The 20185-nt window shown below is 36.4% G+C and overlaps 1 protein-coding gene and 1 long non-coding RNA gene across 2 annotated transcripts; one reads left to right on the top strand and one right to left on the bottom strand.

The window, feature by feature from the left end:
• Positions 1 to 790: 790 nt before the first annotated feature.
• LOC113774788 (adagio protein 1) lies at positions 791 to 7158 on the bottom strand. Its single transcript, XM_027319406.1, has 2 exons — positions 6564 to 7158; positions 791 to 2945 (listed from the first exon to the last, which is right to left on the bottom strand). The coding sequence occupies exons 1-2, from the start codon at positions 6854 to 6856 to the stop codon at positions 1340 to 1342; spliced, it is 1899 nt and encodes a 632-aa protein (XP_027175207.1). The 5' UTR covers positions 6857 to 7158; the 3' UTR covers positions 791 to 1339.
• Positions 7159 to 14371: 7213 nt separating this feature from the next.
• Positions 14372 to 16271, top strand: LOC113774795. Its single transcript, XR_003468829.1, has 3 exons — positions 14372 to 14784; positions 14908 to 14986; positions 16044 to 16271. It is a non-coding gene; the product is annotated as an uncharacterized LOC113774795 (long non-coding RNA).
• Positions 16272 to 20185: the final 3914 nt, after the last annotated feature.

Raw genomic sequence — 20185 nt, 5'->3', positions numbered from 1 at the left:
AATCTCAATCCAGTTTTCTTCCTTTTTTAGGCTCTGCTGCAGTTTCGCCAAAAACTGATTTTTGGTAATCATATCCGCTGATGTTATAACAGTATAACCGGCGCATCCAGCTGAGTTGAAAGAGGCAGTTCGGTGATTTTGATCTAGCAGAAATGTTGCTAGGATAGATACATTACAACATGCTTCCTAAATTTCAACAAAAGCCTACGTAATTGATTAGCTAAACTCCTGCCCAATATAGAAACTCACCGTAAGCAGAATTCGTCCAGAAATGAGTGCGTATGCAATTCGTCTAGAATTTTCACGTTGCAGGGCTATTAGGGCAGTATATCATATCAGTGCAAAAGGCAAGTACTGATCATGAAAACCCAAAAGATTCTATTCTACTGGCTACGCAGCTACTCAAGTCTGCTCTGTCCACGATTTTCTTTTGTAAGATCTGGGCACCAGATTTGGCTAACCACGGCAAAGAGGAGCACCAGCAGCATCTCAATTATATCTCAGTTCTCAATTCTGATATTCAACTCGAACAAATTCATGAACAAAGTAACACTTAACAATTTGCGACATAAAATACATGATAAAGAAATGATACGAACTCTTAGTAAAAGAAGAACAAGAAAACTAGTTTAAGAAGGCATTTAACTCCGCAAACTAAAATAACCCGAACACTAGAAAATCCAACCACCCCGAAGTTTGATGGACATTAACTAAGCGGCTCATTGAATTCATACACTGGCAATAAGCAATATGACTATCTTGTTAAAATTTGATTCAAACAGCACAAAAGTAAAGATGAAACGGTTCATGGGCACAACAGCCAATACATCAGGGTGTTATGACATGAATGTGCTATATAAAACATGGTAGGGGCAAAAATCCCAGTGTAGCAAATGTCATAGACAAACCCCATACTTCGGTTTACACTTTTCATCATTTTTCAAATGCTCCTTTCCTGGGTTTCAACTTACAGAACCTGAATCACAACAACACATGGGCATACAAGATACTCTAAGCCTACATATAGTACCCTATTGCTCTATCTAGCCTAGAAAGGGTGATGACCTGAAATGATTTCAGAAGAACAACCAAAACAAATCTCACAAAATTAAACGCAGGTCAAGCAGATTTGAATATCCCTTGTGATATACCGAAACTGCACAAAAGACGGGCACAGCAGAAGAGTTCACGTACCACAGCAATAGATGCCTGTGTTTCTACAAGGGAAAAGTAACCTCTACAAAGTGGATGCTCAAAGAATCATGCTTCTTGAGATAGGAAAGCTCCTTCTATATTCCGGTTTGATAGCTGCTGAGTTATTCACTCGTTATTTCCCAAATCAGTTAATGTTGCTCGCCAATGATAGCTCATGAAGCTCACCGAGCATCCACTCCTCCCCAGTTTGACCCCCAAGGACTATGGCCCTAGTGCCTCCAACAACACAGGTACTATGTCCCCATGCAAATCTAGGTGGTCTACCAGGTACATTCAGAATCCTCCATGTAGGCTTTTCCTCTGTAGGGTCAAGAATATAGAGCTGGGAAGCTGAGTGAAGACCAGCAACTGAACCCCCAAAGACCAAGATTCTGCCCCCAGGGAGGCTCACTGCAACGTGATCAAGTCTTGGAGGCGGAGCAATTCCACCAGGATTTCCAGCACCAGGCATCCCACTGCCTGTTACACATCTCCAACATGGTTCGTCCTCACTCAAATCCATGGTGAACACATCACTTGATCTAAAACGCAAAGGACCACTTTTGGCAAGACCCCCAAACATCAAAATTTTCCTCCCACCATAAACAGAGAGAGTATGGCCCAAACGAGATGGTGGAGTCCATGTGACTGGTATCTCTCGCCAGATAGGCTTCTCCATTGAGAGATCAAGGAGAAAAGTGTCACTCAGGAGTACTCCAGAATCTGCACAACCACCAGACACTATCAACTTGGTCCCATCAAGAGTGCAGGAGCTATGCCAAGACCTTGGCAGGGGAGGAGCTAAACTGGATATCTCACGCCATGTCAGATGCTTGGCGTCCAAATCCAACACAAATACATCATTAAGCAAACCCTGAGTCCCACAACCCCCAAAAAGAACTAGATGAGATCCATTCACACAAGAAAGCGTGTGACCCCAGCGTCCAGGAGGCGGAGAGCTTACTTTCACATGTTGCCACTCGGGGCTGCTTGAATTCAAATCCAAGACAAAAGTATCGTTCATAGGTTGCATGTTAACCCCTTCTCCACCAAAAAGAACCACACGGTTCCCAACTGCACATGCACTGAAGTTACAACGAGAAGGTTCAACTGCACCTTTAACAGTTAGTTTCCTCCAGGCTGCTGCTTCAAGAGTGGTAAGTTCCCTTGCCAATCTACCCCATCCAAGTCGCTTAGCCCCAGGTACTGCCTCCAACAATCGAGTTGTTTCACTGCCCCATGCATTTTGACAGACCCTTCGCCAAAGATCTTCATTCTTTGTCAACTCATAAAACCTCATACAGACAGAGCCAACAGATGCAATATCTCTTGGAGTTAACCGTGCAAGAATTTTGAGAGATATAACTTCATCGCTCAACTGAAAAATCCCACACAGCCCTCGATTTATATTGTATTTCCCATCTGAAACTGGTCCAAAAGTAGAAAGGCTAGAGCGGAATTTATCGCATGATCTTGCAGACTCCCTTACTGATCCAGGAAGTGGACCCAGATCAAGATTTACTTCTGTAAAGAACTGTATACCAATAATATGTGTTATTGCCTCATCATCTCCATATATTGGTGTCATACGCAATCTATTCATCAAGGGAGATCCATCTTTCCTAAAATTTAACAATTCCCCTTGAAACTCAACTCCTTCCTCAAGGCATCTTCTAATATCAGCAACAACACTAGAATCCACCAACGGATGCCTTCGCTTAGCGAAAGGGCCTCTGCATTGCAAGAAACGACTGCAGGAAAGCCAATGACAGTAAGGGACGTGGTAACTATTGCATGTCACAGAATACAATAGAAACCCTTTGGATAAGCAAAAAGGTGAGAGATAACAATGTCAAATAGTAAACGAGCAATAAAATCCCAAAAGAGACTTCTGTGACAGTTGGAACTTTATCACTGGAAAAGATAGTAGTCAGAGCAAGCATGTTGTGAAAAATCAGGCATAAAAGGAAAAACTTGTGAGAAGCTAAAAAGGGTGAACAACCCCCCCGTTCCCCTTTAACACTCCATTCTCCCACCCCCCCCCCCCAAAAAAAAATTAAAGAGAGAGAGAGAGAGAGAGAGGGAGTAGGAGAGAGAAGAATGAAACATCAAATTTCTTAGTGAATATAAAGAATAACATCGAGTGCACTCAAGTACTCTAATGCACAAGGAAGGGCATCAGACATTACTTTCTTCCTACTCAAATTGCCATTAACTGGAACACAGTGGAACATATTAAGGATTCAAGCAAAATAGCAGAATTCACACCCAACAGTAAGTCAAGACCTTCATATGCAATGAAAGTTATATTCTTCACATTTGAGTAGTTGTAAGATGATATTAAGATAACAAAAATACAATTTACGTCCAAATGAAATGCAAATAGTAAATATCAATAACCACCGATGTTAATAGTTAAATGACAAAATATGAACAGATAGCATAAAGTAGCAGATGGATATTATCCTACATTGTGCAGACAATAAAAGATATGAAGTAGACCACAAATTAATTAACCCAACTCATCATATTTCACCATCAATTAGTAGCAGGGGAAGAAATCCAGTCTCCAGGCATCAAACAATCAATTATTCAACATTGCCTTTAAAAACAAATCAATTATTATTCAACTTTAGCCATCTATTCCAAATTTACAACCACAGTAATCAGCCTTTACACAGTTCCTAAACCAGTTTCCTTGGTAACAATATGAAAACAAAAGTATAAAGAACTAAGTTGAATCTACATGGAAGTGACAATATCTGAATGCACGTGAGCATAGAGATTAATCCTATATGACTGACAGTGTAAAAATTTTTACACGAGGGTGCAGATGCATGCCCATAGTCCATATGAAGATTTGGAGAAATTCCTCATGTACACATGGCATGCATCTAACTATGCTTGTGTAGAGAAAAAATGTTGTACTGTCAGTCCATATAAAACTGATAGAAAAGTAAATTTAGAACTCCAAGCCACCTTGAAACAATTTACCATAATGTTTAAATTGCCGGTAACCAATCTTTTGTCCCTCAGCTCGCTTGGATGAGTACAGATTCCAAATAAACAAGTACACACCTTTTTTCGTCTCAATAGATTGAGTTTATAGCAATCCAGTACTTTGGTGTGTATGGACAATTTTACATTTAAATTACTTGGATATGACTCCGCAGAAAAGACAAATATAATGTACAAGACAACCAACCGTTATGACATACTTCTTGTCCAGGTCTAGGTTTTTTATCCCGTTCACTTTTTCCCTAGCCATTCGGAGAAGGTTATTTCATATTGCTTGAGAACATGCCGAAGTTTCTTATGTCCTCCTTCCCTGGCTTGTGCCCAAAACATTTCCAGAGTCAAAGTACTGAGGGTCTTGCTCATGCAAAACCTCAACCTTATAAACAGAACTCCATTACCCAAGTTTCATCACTTTTTGCTTCTAAAACCAACTCTAGCACATATCTTTAAATGGCTAAAAAAATCTTCACCAGATCTAAGATGAGTATGAGCTAATAGAACAACCAAGACAAACTGATTCCAATCCAGTTGACGGGTCATAAAATCAAGGAGTAGTAGCAACATCTACTGACTATCCAGCAACAACAATACACTTCTACATAACCAAATAACATAACCATGATTTCTTTCCTCTTCTGACTAACTAAATGGTTCAATATCTTCCTTAACAGATAGTCAAGAAAAATCTGACACCAACAATTGAGGAGTCAAGCATATAGAAGATAAAAGTTGAAAAGAAAAAAATACAGGCCAACCAAGACCCCTTGATCACCATATAACTTGTAAAGTAGCATGCTAGTTGTTACTATATGGACATTTTACATCACAATATCAAAGCCCCATCAACCACAGTGAACCATACATGACCTACTGCAAAGGAGTGCTCTCTCTCCACTTCATTTCAGAGTTCTACCTGGCAAGACCTCTAAATCTAAGTCTTTCCCAACTATACTTTGAACAGCTGAACAACATAGACAAAGGCCTCCAGCACAGCTTTTCATCCATCCCTCAAGCACAGAATCTAAAAATGCTACGTGAAAGAAGTCAGAGCCCAAGGTTTTCAGACCTCAGAGTGTGGAAGAAGCATTTTCCCTATTTTACAGCCCATCGCTAAAATCATTTGACTTACAAGGTAGAACAGCTCGGTAAAATCCATCCTCGGTGAGGTTTTCAAACACTCTCAGCCATTTTTAGCCTCTTGAAAGCTGTTTACACTAATTTATTATTTTCTTGCCCTTGGGATCTAGTCATTCCCCAAAAATTACATGCAGAACTCATTTTTCAAACATCTGAGAATGGAAAAGTATTGCTACAAAATTTACCTCTCTTGCAGGATGCACAAAGAATGAAGTAATGCGTAACAATAGAAACAGTGGTAAGAACTATATATCATTCACAGATTAACATCTAAATTTTTTCCCGTCTAAAAGTTGAAGCCCCTATACAAATTCAGCCATAATAGTTCCAGTCTAACATTGATAATAATAAGTTATGATGAAGACTAGAAACCATACTTCTCCTAACTAACTGTAGGATTTTTTCGATAATGCATCTCTGCAGTGATGGGCAAAATTCTAGTAACCCAATTTGGCTACAAATCACCAGATTCCTTCCTGCTGTCAACTCATGGACTGAGGAGATAACATATATTTCCTTTGACCTAATCATTCTGTGTAGTATACAAAATGAAGAACACAAAATATCATCACTTTGCAGGAACTAGCTATATCTCTTTTAGGTAATGGAATATGTCAATCAAGACTTCCCTTCTTAAACATAAGCAGGGTTTCCCCTTTTAAACATTGTAACTGTTTCCTCAATACTAGCCATTTCATAAATCATGAAGAATAAGCTACGACCGAAAAAAAATCAACCACAAACCGATAGCTAAGCAAGCAAAATAATCAGAATTTGTTTTATTCGAAGTAAGGTACATTTGACCTTGTCCTATAGCAAATGACATCCCAAAAAGCAAGGAACTTCGCAATAATAAGTAACTCTAACTAGGTTAACAGCAAAAAAGCCCAAAACTGAAACAAAGAACATAATTACATTAGAACAGCAAAATTATGCAAAATTAACAAGGAAATGTCCCAATTAAAGCTATATATAAGCTGACAATTCTCCTCGAACTCTAACCCCCAAATTTTTTCATGATTCGGTAAACAATAACAAATTTTCTTCCTTTTTACCATATTTTCCCTCCAAATTCTCCAAACCACGAGAAATCAACATGGAAAATCAGAAGACACAAGTTCCGAAAGCATTTCAAGAAAACCCAAATAAGAATAACCACAGCAAACCACAAAAAAGGAGGAAATTGCAAAGAATGAGGAGAAGTGGGAACTGACCAGTTGCGGCCGAGGACCTCTTCGGCCCGGTAACCGGTGACCATCTCGAACACAGAATTGACATAAATAATGGGGTGGTCGGGCTCTAAAGCATCAGTAACCACAAAGCCACAAGGGGCAGGCTGGAGCAATGAGTCCACAGGAAACGGCAAAGGGCCACTACCACCATTTCCACCACCGCTGAACAAAAAACCATTCGACCCAAATCCAACCTCTACTTCATCTTCCTCCTCCTCGTATTCCACAAATTCATCATCTCCACTTGCATCAGAATTACTGTCCCACTCCATCATCAACCCATAATACTGATGATATCAACAATTACCAGTAATGATTGCTTGAAGGGTTCAAAAGGGGTGAGAAATAAGGGTGAATTGAGTTGGGAGAGTTCGAGTTATTTAGGGTTGGGTTTGTTTCTGGTGAGGGGGTTTGGGAGAGGGGCTTCTGTTATGTGGGTTGAGGAAAATGAATGAGTGGTAGGGAAGATGGGGCAAATATTAGCAAGGGTAGAAAACAAAAGAAAAGACCGATCCACAGAAGAGTGGCAAAATCGGAGCAGAAATTCGGTGTGAATTGGGCGCTGAGTCTACGGTTGGTTTAATTGCCGGTCTTAATTCACGTAGGTGGTGTGGGAACAACAAGCGTGCGTGCTGCCACCGCCTGCTGTCTTCTCGATAGGAAGTTTGGCTTTGGCCCCAAAAAGAAAAAACAAAAAATCTGGCCTTCTTTTTTCTTTTTTTCTTTCCGTGTAAATGGATGAAAAATAATAACAATTAGCATAGGTATTACTTATATAATAATTGATAAAATGAAAATTAAATGTATTAAAGTTTCAAAAATATCATGTAAGTGATTTGTCTACTTACACATGAATTTTTAGTCATAAGAAAAGATTTTTTAGTCAAAATTAAATTTTTTGGTTACAATATAAAGCAACTTTTGTATTTTTTTTCTCATTTTGATTCAAACAAATAAGGCTCAATATTTCATCAATAATTTTTTATTCACAAATTATATGATAATATGTTTAAAATCTTAACACCATATGTAAAGAAAGTCTATTTTAAAAGAAGACATGGATATAAAAATAAGAAACAAGAGATAAAACTATTATAAATTAGTGGATTTAATGTATAAAAAAAATACTATGCAAATCGGATCGAATATTTGCTGGATCACAAAAAAGTGATATCTGAATCTGATCTGCATAATTTCTTGATCTGGATGTGATTCATCCGCATATGATCGAGTTTTTCGGATTAACACACTCTTAACATAATGTAATGTGAGATAAAAAAAATTTTGATTGAAAAGATAAATAACTGATTGAAAATGCGTTCACAGTGCAGTCACATAATCTTTTTAAACAAATGATGCAATCAAATAATGCATTTCCATACAAGTAATTTTTTAAAACAAGTAATACATTCCCATAAAAGTTTTTGTCTTTTGTAACACATTAAGCCTTAAGCTATTGATGACTTCACTTTGTAAATAGCTTAGTTTATCAGGTTGCACATATCAGCCTGATCATCTTTTGTATTTTTTTTTAATTATCGATTGTATTTGATAATACGTAATTTAAAAATTCTTGGCATATATTTATGCATACATTCAGCTCGGAATTAAATGATCAAACTTTGCTTGGTATTTTTGAAACGTAAAGTTGCTATATAAGCAGCAACTTTGAGCTTGTCTTAGAAATAAATTTTGAGATAGAAAATCTCTTCTCCTAAATTTAGATAATGATGATGCTCATTAAATATCTTAAAAGTGTGTTATCACAGCAAAACAGATGGAATCCAAAACAAACGTCACCTAGAATTGATATTTATGGAGGTTCGGCAACTGATATTGTACAGCGTGGAGGGGATGTTGTACCCAGATTTGATATTTTCACGGGATGGCACTCGCACATGAAAATTGAAAGAAATATCTGGAGTTTTACATTATCCGTTTCCTTTTTCGATTTTTATTTTGGACTTGGAATTTAAGGAGGAGGAAAGATCTTTTGCACTTTTTCTTTGCCAAGTGGACAAACGGTCAGCGGACCTTTGGGCCACTGTGGGCTTCCGTGATTCTGGGTATGGGCAATTGCAAGTGGGTAATATGCCAACTTTGGCATGCATCATTGAGATCTCAGATTGGGTAGGGGTATTTCACATCAGAAGGAACACAACTTAGTGAAACTGAGAAAAGTTATACTAGTATGATTAATCGCCCCGGGGCTTTGATCGGGTGGTAGTAGTCTAGTTAGGTGAGTATCATTGTAAAAGATCGAATCTCTGGTGAAATAACCCACACGGCTTGGGCAAGTTGGTGTGGGACACGTGTGGATTAGTCTGGTGATTCAGGTTACCACACATGATCACTGACAAAAAAAAAAAAAAAATTACTAGTATGATTAATCCTAGGATATCAGCATTTTAGTTGCAAAGATCTAAGTGTGCTATATGTGATTACATTACTAATTGCACATGAAAAACTTAGGTCCCGTTTTTGAATTGTTATTTTTGGATTTTTTTCTTATAGAAAAATCTAATGTAACAATCTAATGTATGTGGGGTAAAAAGAAAAAGAAAAAGAAAATGTGTTATTACGTAACAAATTTTTTAATAGAAAATTGGAATCCAATCTTGCACCAACTAGTATGTTTTGCATCTCTCGACTATACGGTATAATGACAAATGACAAATGAACTAAAAAGAATAAATTTTTTTTTTTTGTCGACTGGGGGGTATCCTGGTCAATTGACCAGACTAATCCCCCCAGGCTGGAAGAGCCTGCCCCAAGGATTCCAGGGCGGTACGGGGAGAGAGTCGAACACGGGACCTTGCTCCTGAAGAGGAGGCTATTGGACCGGTCGCACTAACCCCCGGGGGCGAACTAAAAAGAATAAATGAGTAGAAAGAAATTATGAGCTAATTTCATATTCTCAATGCTTGAAATCGGTTTAAAATACTAAGGTATGCATAACAAAGAGTACTTGTTTGCGTACTACATTAATATTGCAACATCAATATTTTTATGGCTTTAAGCAAGAATAAGTATTTGTGTTGTGGAAGACGTCTAATATGATTTGTACCTAAAGTGCATAACTTTTGACGATCTCTTGTCTCATTGTTATTCTTTTTGCAAGCTCTAGATGGCCACAATTCTCACCTTACACAACAGCCAATAAATTGTCAAATACACATGAGAAAAGCCCCCAAAAAAAAAATGGAACAGCTCTCGTGTTCCTCGTGTCCAATTTTGATTTTTGAGGCCTTATGATGTTGGGAATGGTAACTGGTAAGTGCACCCTTAGACATGGATTAGGAGCATCTGCATTACCAGTGACAATTGCACCGTACAACATAAGCACCAGGGCAGTAAATATAACTATTAGAACAATGAAATTAGATATTAACATAACAATATGTAAGAACACAACAAATTTCAATGATAGAGAAATTTTATTGTACTTTTACTGTTATTGTATACTATGTTAATGTCCATTTTTGTTATTTTTATGCTAAATTTGTTCTAATAGTGTTTGTAAGGCACCATGCAATTGCTATTGATAATTGTAAAGACCCTTAATCCCTTAGACACACACACGCAGACACTGTTGACAGATTAAAAGTCGTAGAAAGTAAATAATTCAACATTACATCTAGGTGAGTAAATAAGAAATGAATTGCATTGATTTCCATTTTATTTTTTTTCCCTGAAGGAATTCATTGTTTCATATGTTTAAATATGCAGCCAACCGGGCCAACTAAGAAATGATCTTATTCATGTACGTTTTATATGTTTCTCAAAATTAATTAACGATAATGCATAACATTCGACCTACCGGGAATCCAAAAGCCCTGCCAAATTTCCAGTCCGTCACCCTGTCGACTTCGACAGTGTTTTTTTTTTTTTTTTTTTGTCAATCGTCATTTTTTATCTATAATATCCTACACTATCTTAATTTAAGGGAGATATTCAACTGAGTCTAAGGAGAGTCGGTAGGGCCTGAACCACCACCGGACCCGTCTGAATTTTTTAGAAAACCATTTAATGCGACAATTGATGGGAGACAAGATTTCACACCCCATCAAGTCTTAAATGACTGGTGACCACCAACCAAAGGATGGTGGTTATCTTCGACAGTGCTTCTAGTAGGGATCTTTTATTTATTTAATTATTTTACTATCTAATCAATTAGCCTATGATTATAGGCAGCCACTATAGAGGGACAGGTAATCAGAAAACGACAGAATATGAAAATTGACAACGTGACAAAAATATGGGCATCTTGTAGAATGGTTCAAGTTAATTGGGTGCATTTTTTATCGTAGTCGTTATTTGTCTTCCACTGTCCAAATGGTGTTTTCAATTTGACCCTCGTACAACTTTTATCATAATTTATGAACAATATTCATCAGAATACTGTAACCTTTAACATGATAATGCCATTAAGTCATTTAGTGTATAGTCTGTCACATGCAGAAGCACTAGTGAAGTAGAGTGAGTGACATAAAGATTTTTGCTTCTCAAAAACAAATCACTGATTGAATCATTAGCCATGGAAGGAGGAGGAGGCTATTCTGTCCCTGATGGGCTTCAACTCTCTCCATTCTCTTCTGTCTCGCAATTGTCTGCTGCCGAGGCAGGGGCCAATCCTGCAAATGAAGATTCAAGATCCGAAGAGAAAAAGAGAATGGAGAGAGGAGAGAAGGAAATTCGACAAACATTGAAGGACATTTTTCAGCTTTCAAATTACTACTTGGTCTTCCAAGGTGTCATTTTCACATCCATCTTTGGTAATCCCTCACCCCTCAAATGCCAATACCGTTGGCTCCCCATTTCCCTCTCTGTAATTGCGGGCTTACTTAATCTATCAATTTTGATAAAATTGACTCGGAAGTATGATCGACTAACGCACGAAAGAGAACTGGATCTTGCCGGAGTTGGTAGTCGACCAGTGCCACCTTTTCTGAAAGAGAAACACGAAAGGCGAAATATTATTTCTATGTTCTGCTTGTTTATGTTTGTTGTGTTTCTAGTCATTTTGGTGTTTGGTTCGTGGGTGATTCTTTGCTACAAAAGTGACAATTGTCAGAGTTACGACTTCGGGAACTGCATTGAGCTGTGCAACAACGACAACGGAAGATGCACCTCAATCTGTCTTCGTACTTCATAGTAAGTGCAGAGGTTCGAGGGCTTTGCTGAATTTGATTGAAACTCAAAGATTTCTTTCATTAATAGAGGTACTCCGCCTTCATTCTGTGACTTAAGGTCTTTTGCTAAAATATAGTACCCAATAAAACATAAGAGTACATTTTTTTTTTTTAACAAGGTTTTTAATTAGTAATTCGCACCTAGCTAATAATTGCATGCCAGTCCATGTGTTCCTTTTGTTTTATTTTTTAATTTACAGTTTTTATAGGCAGAGGAGGAGAGAAAGGAAGAAGCGGGGAGGACAAGGAAGTTTGAGAATCAAATGGCTACAAAATTACATATTTTTAAAGCATAACAGTGGATACATGTTAAATGTATCAAATTTAAAATTTAAATTCAAATTACGACTAGTAATTATCGTGCATGCAGATCATATATTAGAAAATATCAATCATATGTTTGACTTGTGTAGATTGGTGTTTGTATGCGGAGGGTGGGCGCAAGTGTTTATGCAGAAGGTGTACATAGTTGGGCAAATGGGTCAATATGGATATAACTTAACTTATTGGTTCTTTTTTTTTATTTTTTGTTCTTTTCCTTTCATTTGTTTTCTGAAATTGACTGCTCCGTACCGTACCCAAGAAAAGATAAAAATAAGGTATGCTTCGCAAAGAGTAATTAACTCACCATAAACCAACTTCTGATATTCTAGAGGTAAGTTTTATGCTACTTGACTCCACAGTCAACGGAAAGCTTAATTATACAGAAAGTGATGACATGTATATGATTCTCCCTTCCGTTTTGGCTAAATTTTGTTTAACACAATCATTAATTGTAAAATTAGAATTTGTATTCTTGTCTGATTTGACATATGCACCAAGGTTTGCTCATGTAAAAAATTTTCTGACAAAAAAGGAAACTCTACTTTCTTTTTTTTGGTTACTGCCCATGCAAGTTTTATTTCTTTTCAAGTCGAGTTGGTAGACCAACCATAAGTTTCTGAAGAAAGAAGTTTAAAACAACTGCGACCCAAGTTTCCTAAGTAAATCAAGCATTCGTCGCGGGGTCAATCAATTGAAGCTCCCAAGTCCCGTCGGATTTGGTCTATCCGATGTCCCCGAAGGGACCGTCCGGTTTGGTTTAGTTTCCAACATAAACATAAAACTATGAAACGGAAAACTGCCTCTGCAACATTAAGCATGCGCAATGCCTTATGTGTCTTACATTAAGAATACTTTCGAAGAGCAGCACAATTCTGGAACATGGAACCACAATTTTCAAGTTTGTGAAGATTTTTTTCTTTCATTTTTATAGCCTTAAAAAGGAAAAAAAATGAAAAAATTTCAGAACCTAATCAAAGTCAGTCAGGTGCTAGAGACTGAATGTTCACAAATTGAAGTGTAACCAACGCATTGTTTGTCTGATCACAATTTAGTTAATATAAAAGTAGCTAACACGTACGTTTTTCTCCATTCATGCATGCGACTGCTCAAAATCAACTACAAATTTTAAGTTGCAGTGCATCCTTTCCTCTGTGATGTCGCATTCGTGCTATCAGCATCTACGCGGTGCAAACCAGGTCTACATGGCTGCAGACCAGGTCTCAAATGACAGTAACAGCCCTTGAGTTTTTCCTTATTCTGCCAAAATATATATATAAAGAATTGAAAAAAAAAATTTCTTACGCTCGTCTTCCAGAAAATCGCAAAAGTAGAAAACATTGGGATATAGGGAATTGGAATGAATTGATAGTTAAATAGTTTGGTCATCCTTAAAATACATTCGCAGAAAATCTTTCTGGCATTCGTTCTTTTCAGTGTTAATATAAGCCATGAGAGGAATGAAAAAAAAAATAAAATTACAGAATTAGAGGATTCGGGTAAATGACAGTGGTCTGGGCTTTCAAGATGCCTTCCAAATATATACATATTAATCTTTCTATGGGTAACCAAACTCCTACGTTTATCCTTTTAGTTCACATATATGTTATATTTTCAGGCATATATTTCTCGTCATCTTCCATACGTTCTGCATGCACATGATGCAAGTATGGTGAAGCTAATTGATGATGCTATGTATATGACCTTTCTCCATTAAAAAATCCAGCTGAATGTCAGTGTCAAAATTCATTATGTATAGAAATTTTGTTTTGGTTATGACGAAAATCAGCTGCTCCTTGCAGTGCCCGTGCATAGCTTTTGCTCTTATACGTCCCCCACACAAACACACAAGTATGTTTGCCTTTCTCTGCACTCCGAAGTTACCCGGTGAAAATTAAAGTCAAGTCAAGTCCAGTTAAGCCAAGTATATTGCTAATGGATTTCCGAGCATGTCCAAAATTCAAAGTCTAGCCAAAGCACTCACCCACACACACACACACACCCACACCCACACATACACACATTACTACCACTACGTACCGTCTAAATTTTTTTTTTCTGATGGTCAATTTAGCTTCGACTAGTTGGTTAGCAAAGGCAATGAAATTGCTGATGGTTTTCCTAGCAAGTTTAAAATTGAATATCTGGCTGAACACGGAACAGCGTGACTGGGGTTTTCTTTCAGGTTTGGATGACCTGACTCGAAGCTCTATAAAAGTTGACAGCACCCGAGAAAACCAGCTTCAATCAAATTAAGTCTAGCTCATCAGTCGTGATAATCAGGAGGAAACCTGTCTCAAAATCTCGCCGGCCCTTGAATATTTGTCCCGATTTCCCACCTTAAAAATTGGAAAAATGAGCCCTCAAAAGACATTACTTGCTTGTATAACAGGCCAATGTGTCTCTCTAGAAGCACCCAAATCTGCCGCAGATCTGGAGGGAAGGATAGCTAGGGCTTCCCGAAATTACTCTCCGTATCCGGGAATCAATGTACTGAGGGTTGATCGAAACCGGCTTCTTGATCTTGCAGAGTATTCAAATTCTTCTCTAACATTCAAGATCAAGGTGGATGGCGAACCAACAGAATTAGAGGTCGAGGGATATAACCTTATCAGCTACCATCTCATTATTGTGAAAGTGGAGGGTCAAAAAATAATGCTGCATGGCATACAGGAGGGTAGAGAACCGCGGTGAGTTCGTTTATGCTGGCTATATATGCTTTCGAAATACCACTAGTCCATAACTAGTACAAAATCATTCTATTTCCGGGTTCATATAATACTTAAAAGTGGTACTTGACTGATTTCTTGAAGGGATGGCGGTGACCTGGATTGGGAGAACATAATAGAAGCCAATGATTATGGATGGAATTTGGGCACGGGGACCATCTAGGTGAGATTTCTCCTTTTATTTATATTTCTGTTAGTAGAGTATTTGCTCAGAAGTCACTGGACGTTGAAAATTTTTTGAACCACGATTACATATGATACCATAGACTACAGAACGAGTAAATTTATGAACATCCTATGCCAACAGGAATTAATGTTAAACATTATGGGCATATTCTGTTTTGATTATTCCATCTACTTTAAGATTTTGATTACCACATATCATTTTTTATATCTTTTTTTTAGCTTGTTAATTAAATTTTGAAACTTTTAATAGAAAAAAAATCTAAAATTAAAAATTTACCCTAGAATATTCTTGTTGATTCTGGATAAACCTCTCTCGAGGTTTACAAACCTTTCACTTGGCTCCCCTAAAGTTTTGAATATTACACCTAGCTGCCTCCCCTACTCTGAATTTCACTATAAAAAAGTTAGTCCATATGTCTAGAAACATCATATAAATGTTAAAAGCATTTTGTTTGCCAAAGTACCATTGAGTACTCTTATAATTTAAACTAAAAAAGATTAGATAAATTGAATAAAAAGGATACAAGTTGATCTAAAAAAATTATTTATGACAAACAAATAAGGTAAATCTTAAGAAAGTCATTGAGTGAATTGAAAATCTAAAGTTTCATGTTTGGAAAGACTTGAGAGGAGTACCAGGTTAAAACTTCAAATGAAGATATTCGTTTCTAGATGCCCCTAAAAGCGCACAAGCAATATTTGAGTAATTAATCTTATGTTGTATGCAGTTAACAACTCAAGTAAACAGTCCCAAAGCACAATTTAAAATATACTTTGAAAGTTTTACTTCAACAAAAAATAAACACACGCCATCATGAAAACTACCTATTGATTGCAGTCTATGAAACTGAAATGAATTGATCTAGAAGATACTGAATTGTTTTCTTTAATACATAAGGTTACTTATTATAAGTATGCATACTGTTGGAACTATTCTAGTAGTTTATTCCAGTACAGCTGAATTTGTGCTAATAAATTTTGAAGATGGAAAATTTCTTGTTCAGTATTTATGATTTTTGGATTTCACTTTTCAGGTCATTTTTTGCAGACATAGTGAACGGCAAGATAAATTGGTCAGTGCTAAATTTTAAAGCTTCAATAAGGGTTGTCCAAGTTTCCAAGCTTAGTAGATTGATGTTTTGTGGTTGCTTCCAGTTGTTTGTCGTCCGCCAAGTTATAAACTAAGTTATGAGAATTATAGTTATGTAATACATATATTTGGTTTGGAAGATTTTAAGTTCGCTGCTTCTCTGTTGTTTTAATCTTTGAAGATTGACTGCCAAAGTGTTTTGCGTTTGTTTATTTATGTACATTGTCCTTGAGGATGATTACATATGTTCTTTGACTCTACGAGCATATTCAATGGATCACCAGAAGAGGTCAATTTCCAATGATCGCGAGACTTGTCCTCTCCACCAACAAATTCAATTGGTTAGCAAACTTAGTTTACAATCAACCAGCCAATGACATTGCATGCTAGGTTCGACTGGAAAAACGGAAGCAGATATATATATATATTAGGTATGATAATCAGATTTCTCGTGTGGAGATGCAAATCTTATGGTTCTCCGACATCTGGAACAACTGTATTAACTCACACATATTAATCTGGACTCTACACATATTAACTCACTATTAATCTCACGTCAAGATTATGCATCATTGGTTACGCCATCTCTTCATTGATTTCTAAACTGAGTTCCATATTTGGGTATCTGCTGTACGTCGGGAAGCCTGCCGATATTGCTGCGCAGATGACAACTATGGTCCTTCCCAGACTTCCATTTAGCTCTATAATTTTCTCGTGCTATTAATGATTAATGATCTTGGAAAAACTGTCCAAAAGCTTGAAACGATACTACTGTCTTCGTTTTCAAAAGGGATAATTTCAGAAATCTCCCCTAAGGATTCTAATAATTTCACTTGGCTCTTCTAAGGTTTCAAAAATTACACCTACATCTCTTACCCATTTAAAATGATAATACTAACATTAGTATTCTTAATAAAACTCTTTTGTTGCCATGTTTATGCCAGTATTTTTTTTTACCTTTTTCCTTCTTATTTTTTTTTTTTATATATTTCATCAGAAGTATAGAAGAACTATCAATATTGTCCCTAATATCTATTCAAATTAAACGTTAAACAATTAATATTTTTTTGATAACTTTTAATATCCTCCAATATTTTTGTAGCTGTTTTATTTGGTATCAAAATCAAGGATAAGTCAACAATGATTAAAACCAAATGGTCCAAAATCACTAACATTTTATGATAGTTCCACCACTAAATTAGCCCATAAATTTTTATTAAAAAATAGTCCATAAGCTTTAAAGAAAATAAAATAGCACTTTCTTCTCTATCTTAAAAAGAATTTATATTCCCAATAAAGCACTATGAAAAATACCATATTATAGCAAAAGATTTATTGTTATAATTGATTATCAAATAACAAATATTAGTATGAAAAACTTGACACTCATTTTGTTTAGAAGAACAAATTGAACTTTGTAAGATAAAGGTATTTTAGGTTATTCATTAAATTTTTGACTCTATTTTAAAGTTTGGTTATCAAAGTGTCAAATCAAAAGAGGTAAGTGTAATTTTTAAAACGTCAAAAACAAACTAAGTGAAATAGCAAGAAACCTCAAGGAAGGTTTCTAAAATTATCCCTTCTCAAAATTTTAGAAAGCAAGATATTTTGAGCCGAGAATCAGGAATAAACAAATTGTAACTTTGGGTTGGAATCTCAAATGTGGAGCTATACTTCCATAACTTTTTAAATATGCTTCCTTTGTAACGAACAATAAGAGTGTTAATACTAGTGATTTTCCCAGAGTTCCCCCATGTTGTCTTGCAAAATGGTGGTAGGAGAGATTCATTCCTCCATTTTGTGGACGAGGGGGGCCTTCTCTCTCCCCTTAGGTAATGGTTAGTCTAGCCCATTATTGTCGAGGGGTGGACCAATATTTTCCTATATATTTTTTTTTTTAAAAAAAGGTTTTTCTCGTGGTTGCATTTTTTTAGCTTGGCAGTTAGGCGCAGAAACGTGATAACATAATTGAAATTTTTTCAAATATATATCACTAATTCAATTGGTAATATTGAATAAAAATGTAGAAGTTAGCTTTTCTCAAAATTCAGGGGCCATACGGTCTCAACAGAAACATGAGATTGTAATAAATCTGTCGTCGGGAGAGCCTGCAGAACCAAGTTGTTCCACACATGAACCAATGAAAATGAACTAAACTAGTAAGTGATAATCTTATCGGCTTGAGCATCAAAATGTTTTGCATGGACCCGCAATAAGCACACATTTCTTTTCAGTGTACGAGCCATTTTAATTCTTAATTCATGATACAAGCAGCTTGGCAATAATTAATGCATTCCTTGAGTTGATAATCAGTTTCGTACCATCATGAGCGAGAATGAAAATCTTGTTTTGGCTGTCGAGGAGATTGGGTATCTTTCTTTTATCCTTTTTTATTTTTTGTTATTTTTATATGATCAGACTTGAGATTGGTCTCTAATTAATTACTCGCGTAGCCCTCCAATTTCTGACAAGTTTCTTCTGAAACTTGACATTATACGCAGTGGGCATTGGAAAGAAAAAAATCGCAACTGGCAAGAAAGATAGAGCTTTCATGTTTTTATATTAGGGATTCTTCACAAAGAGGAAAGAGCAAATATATATACACCAAGATAGCTAAGAGGGGATCGACAAAATTGTAAGCAACAAATCTTCTATTACACAAGTCCACGTTACTCTCCTTAAGTTAGTGTAATTCTTATAATATTCGATATATCTTTTCAATGAATTTGTGTAAAACAATATTTAGTACAATTACCAAATGTTGTTTTACACCAATCTAATAGAAAATTACACCAAATATTGTAAAACTTATGTACACTCTAACAGGGATATAATACATAATTGTGTAACAGAAGATTCAAGGCCAAATTTGTATCACTCAAATACATAATATTGAATTACTCTAGAATCACTTATGAGTAACAGCACTTTCCTCCTCCGAAGTCCTATAACTAGTACCAATCCATCCCTCGACCGCTCTACGAAAAACCACTGCCTCTCACGCTCATTTTTGGTGTCATTAAACTTGAGAGGCCTCTCTCTCGTCATTATCATTTCTATTAGCATATTAAATCAAGCTCTGATTAACCCGTCTTTTTTTTTCACAAGTTTAGTTTTGTGTGTTGCATAGTATCCCTTTTCTAAAGATGGGTAATAAACACAGTTCGACATCAATTGTTTGTCTATCCGGCCAATCTGTCGGTTTGAGGGCCACTGAAAGTGGCGAGGATGTAGAGCTACGTATGGCCAAGGCTAAGTTACGAGAGCACAATCCAAACCCTAAAATTAATGAACAAAGGTTCAGTAGAAAACAATTGCGGCGTGTTGCTAAGCATTTGCGTTGTGCTCCAGATTACTTCTTCACAGTAGATGGCAATCCAACTAACTTGAAGGTCTCGCAGGGCGATCTTATGGACTCTAAATTTGTTGCCACCGTTGACAATAACGAAGTAAAGGTGCATAGGTTGAAGGACGGTGATGTACCAAGGTTAGTCTTTAGTAGTAGTCTACATGGTTACTTGTAATCTCGATCCCTCCGATGATGATATAGCTCATATATATGACTACAGCCTCGTTCCCTTTCATTTTCAGTTGTTAATTTTGTATCTTTAGTGGAAAAGAAAAAAGCTGTCAAAATTCTTAACAATGGAGGCTTTGGTTTGGTATTTGATCTCTTGAAGGAATCGTAATAGCCTGGATTTGGAAAAAATAAGAGACGATGTTGTTCGCGGTTGCTATAATTGGAATATGGGTTCAGGAACTATTTCGGTGAGCATTGATTAATTTTCTACTTTGGCTTTCTCCTTTGAAAAATAGATTGAGAGCATAATTATTTATCCTCCCACAGCGTCTAATTAATAACTTGATAGTTGATACTTATTCCTACCGTACAATTTGCAAGAACGATATATAAAGCACAAGATAATATTTTCACAAATAACTTCCATTTACAAAAATCCATTTTTTCCAAATAATTAATACAAAATATCAAATATTTAAAGGCAGTTAAATTTGATATCACGGGATATTTAAACAATTTAATATGAGAAACCAACATGATAAGTGTGTAAAATATCATACATTTTA

This window comes from Coffea eugenioides, chromosome 6 (assembly GCF_003713205.1).
Source record: "Coffea eugenioides isolate CCC68of chromosome 6, Ceug_1.0, whole genome shotgun sequence".
NCBI classification, from domain to species: Eukaryota; Viridiplantae; Streptophyta; class Magnoliopsida; order Gentianales; family Rubiaceae; genus Coffea; species Coffea eugenioides.
This window is presented reverse-complemented; position numbering and strand designations above follow the sequence as displayed.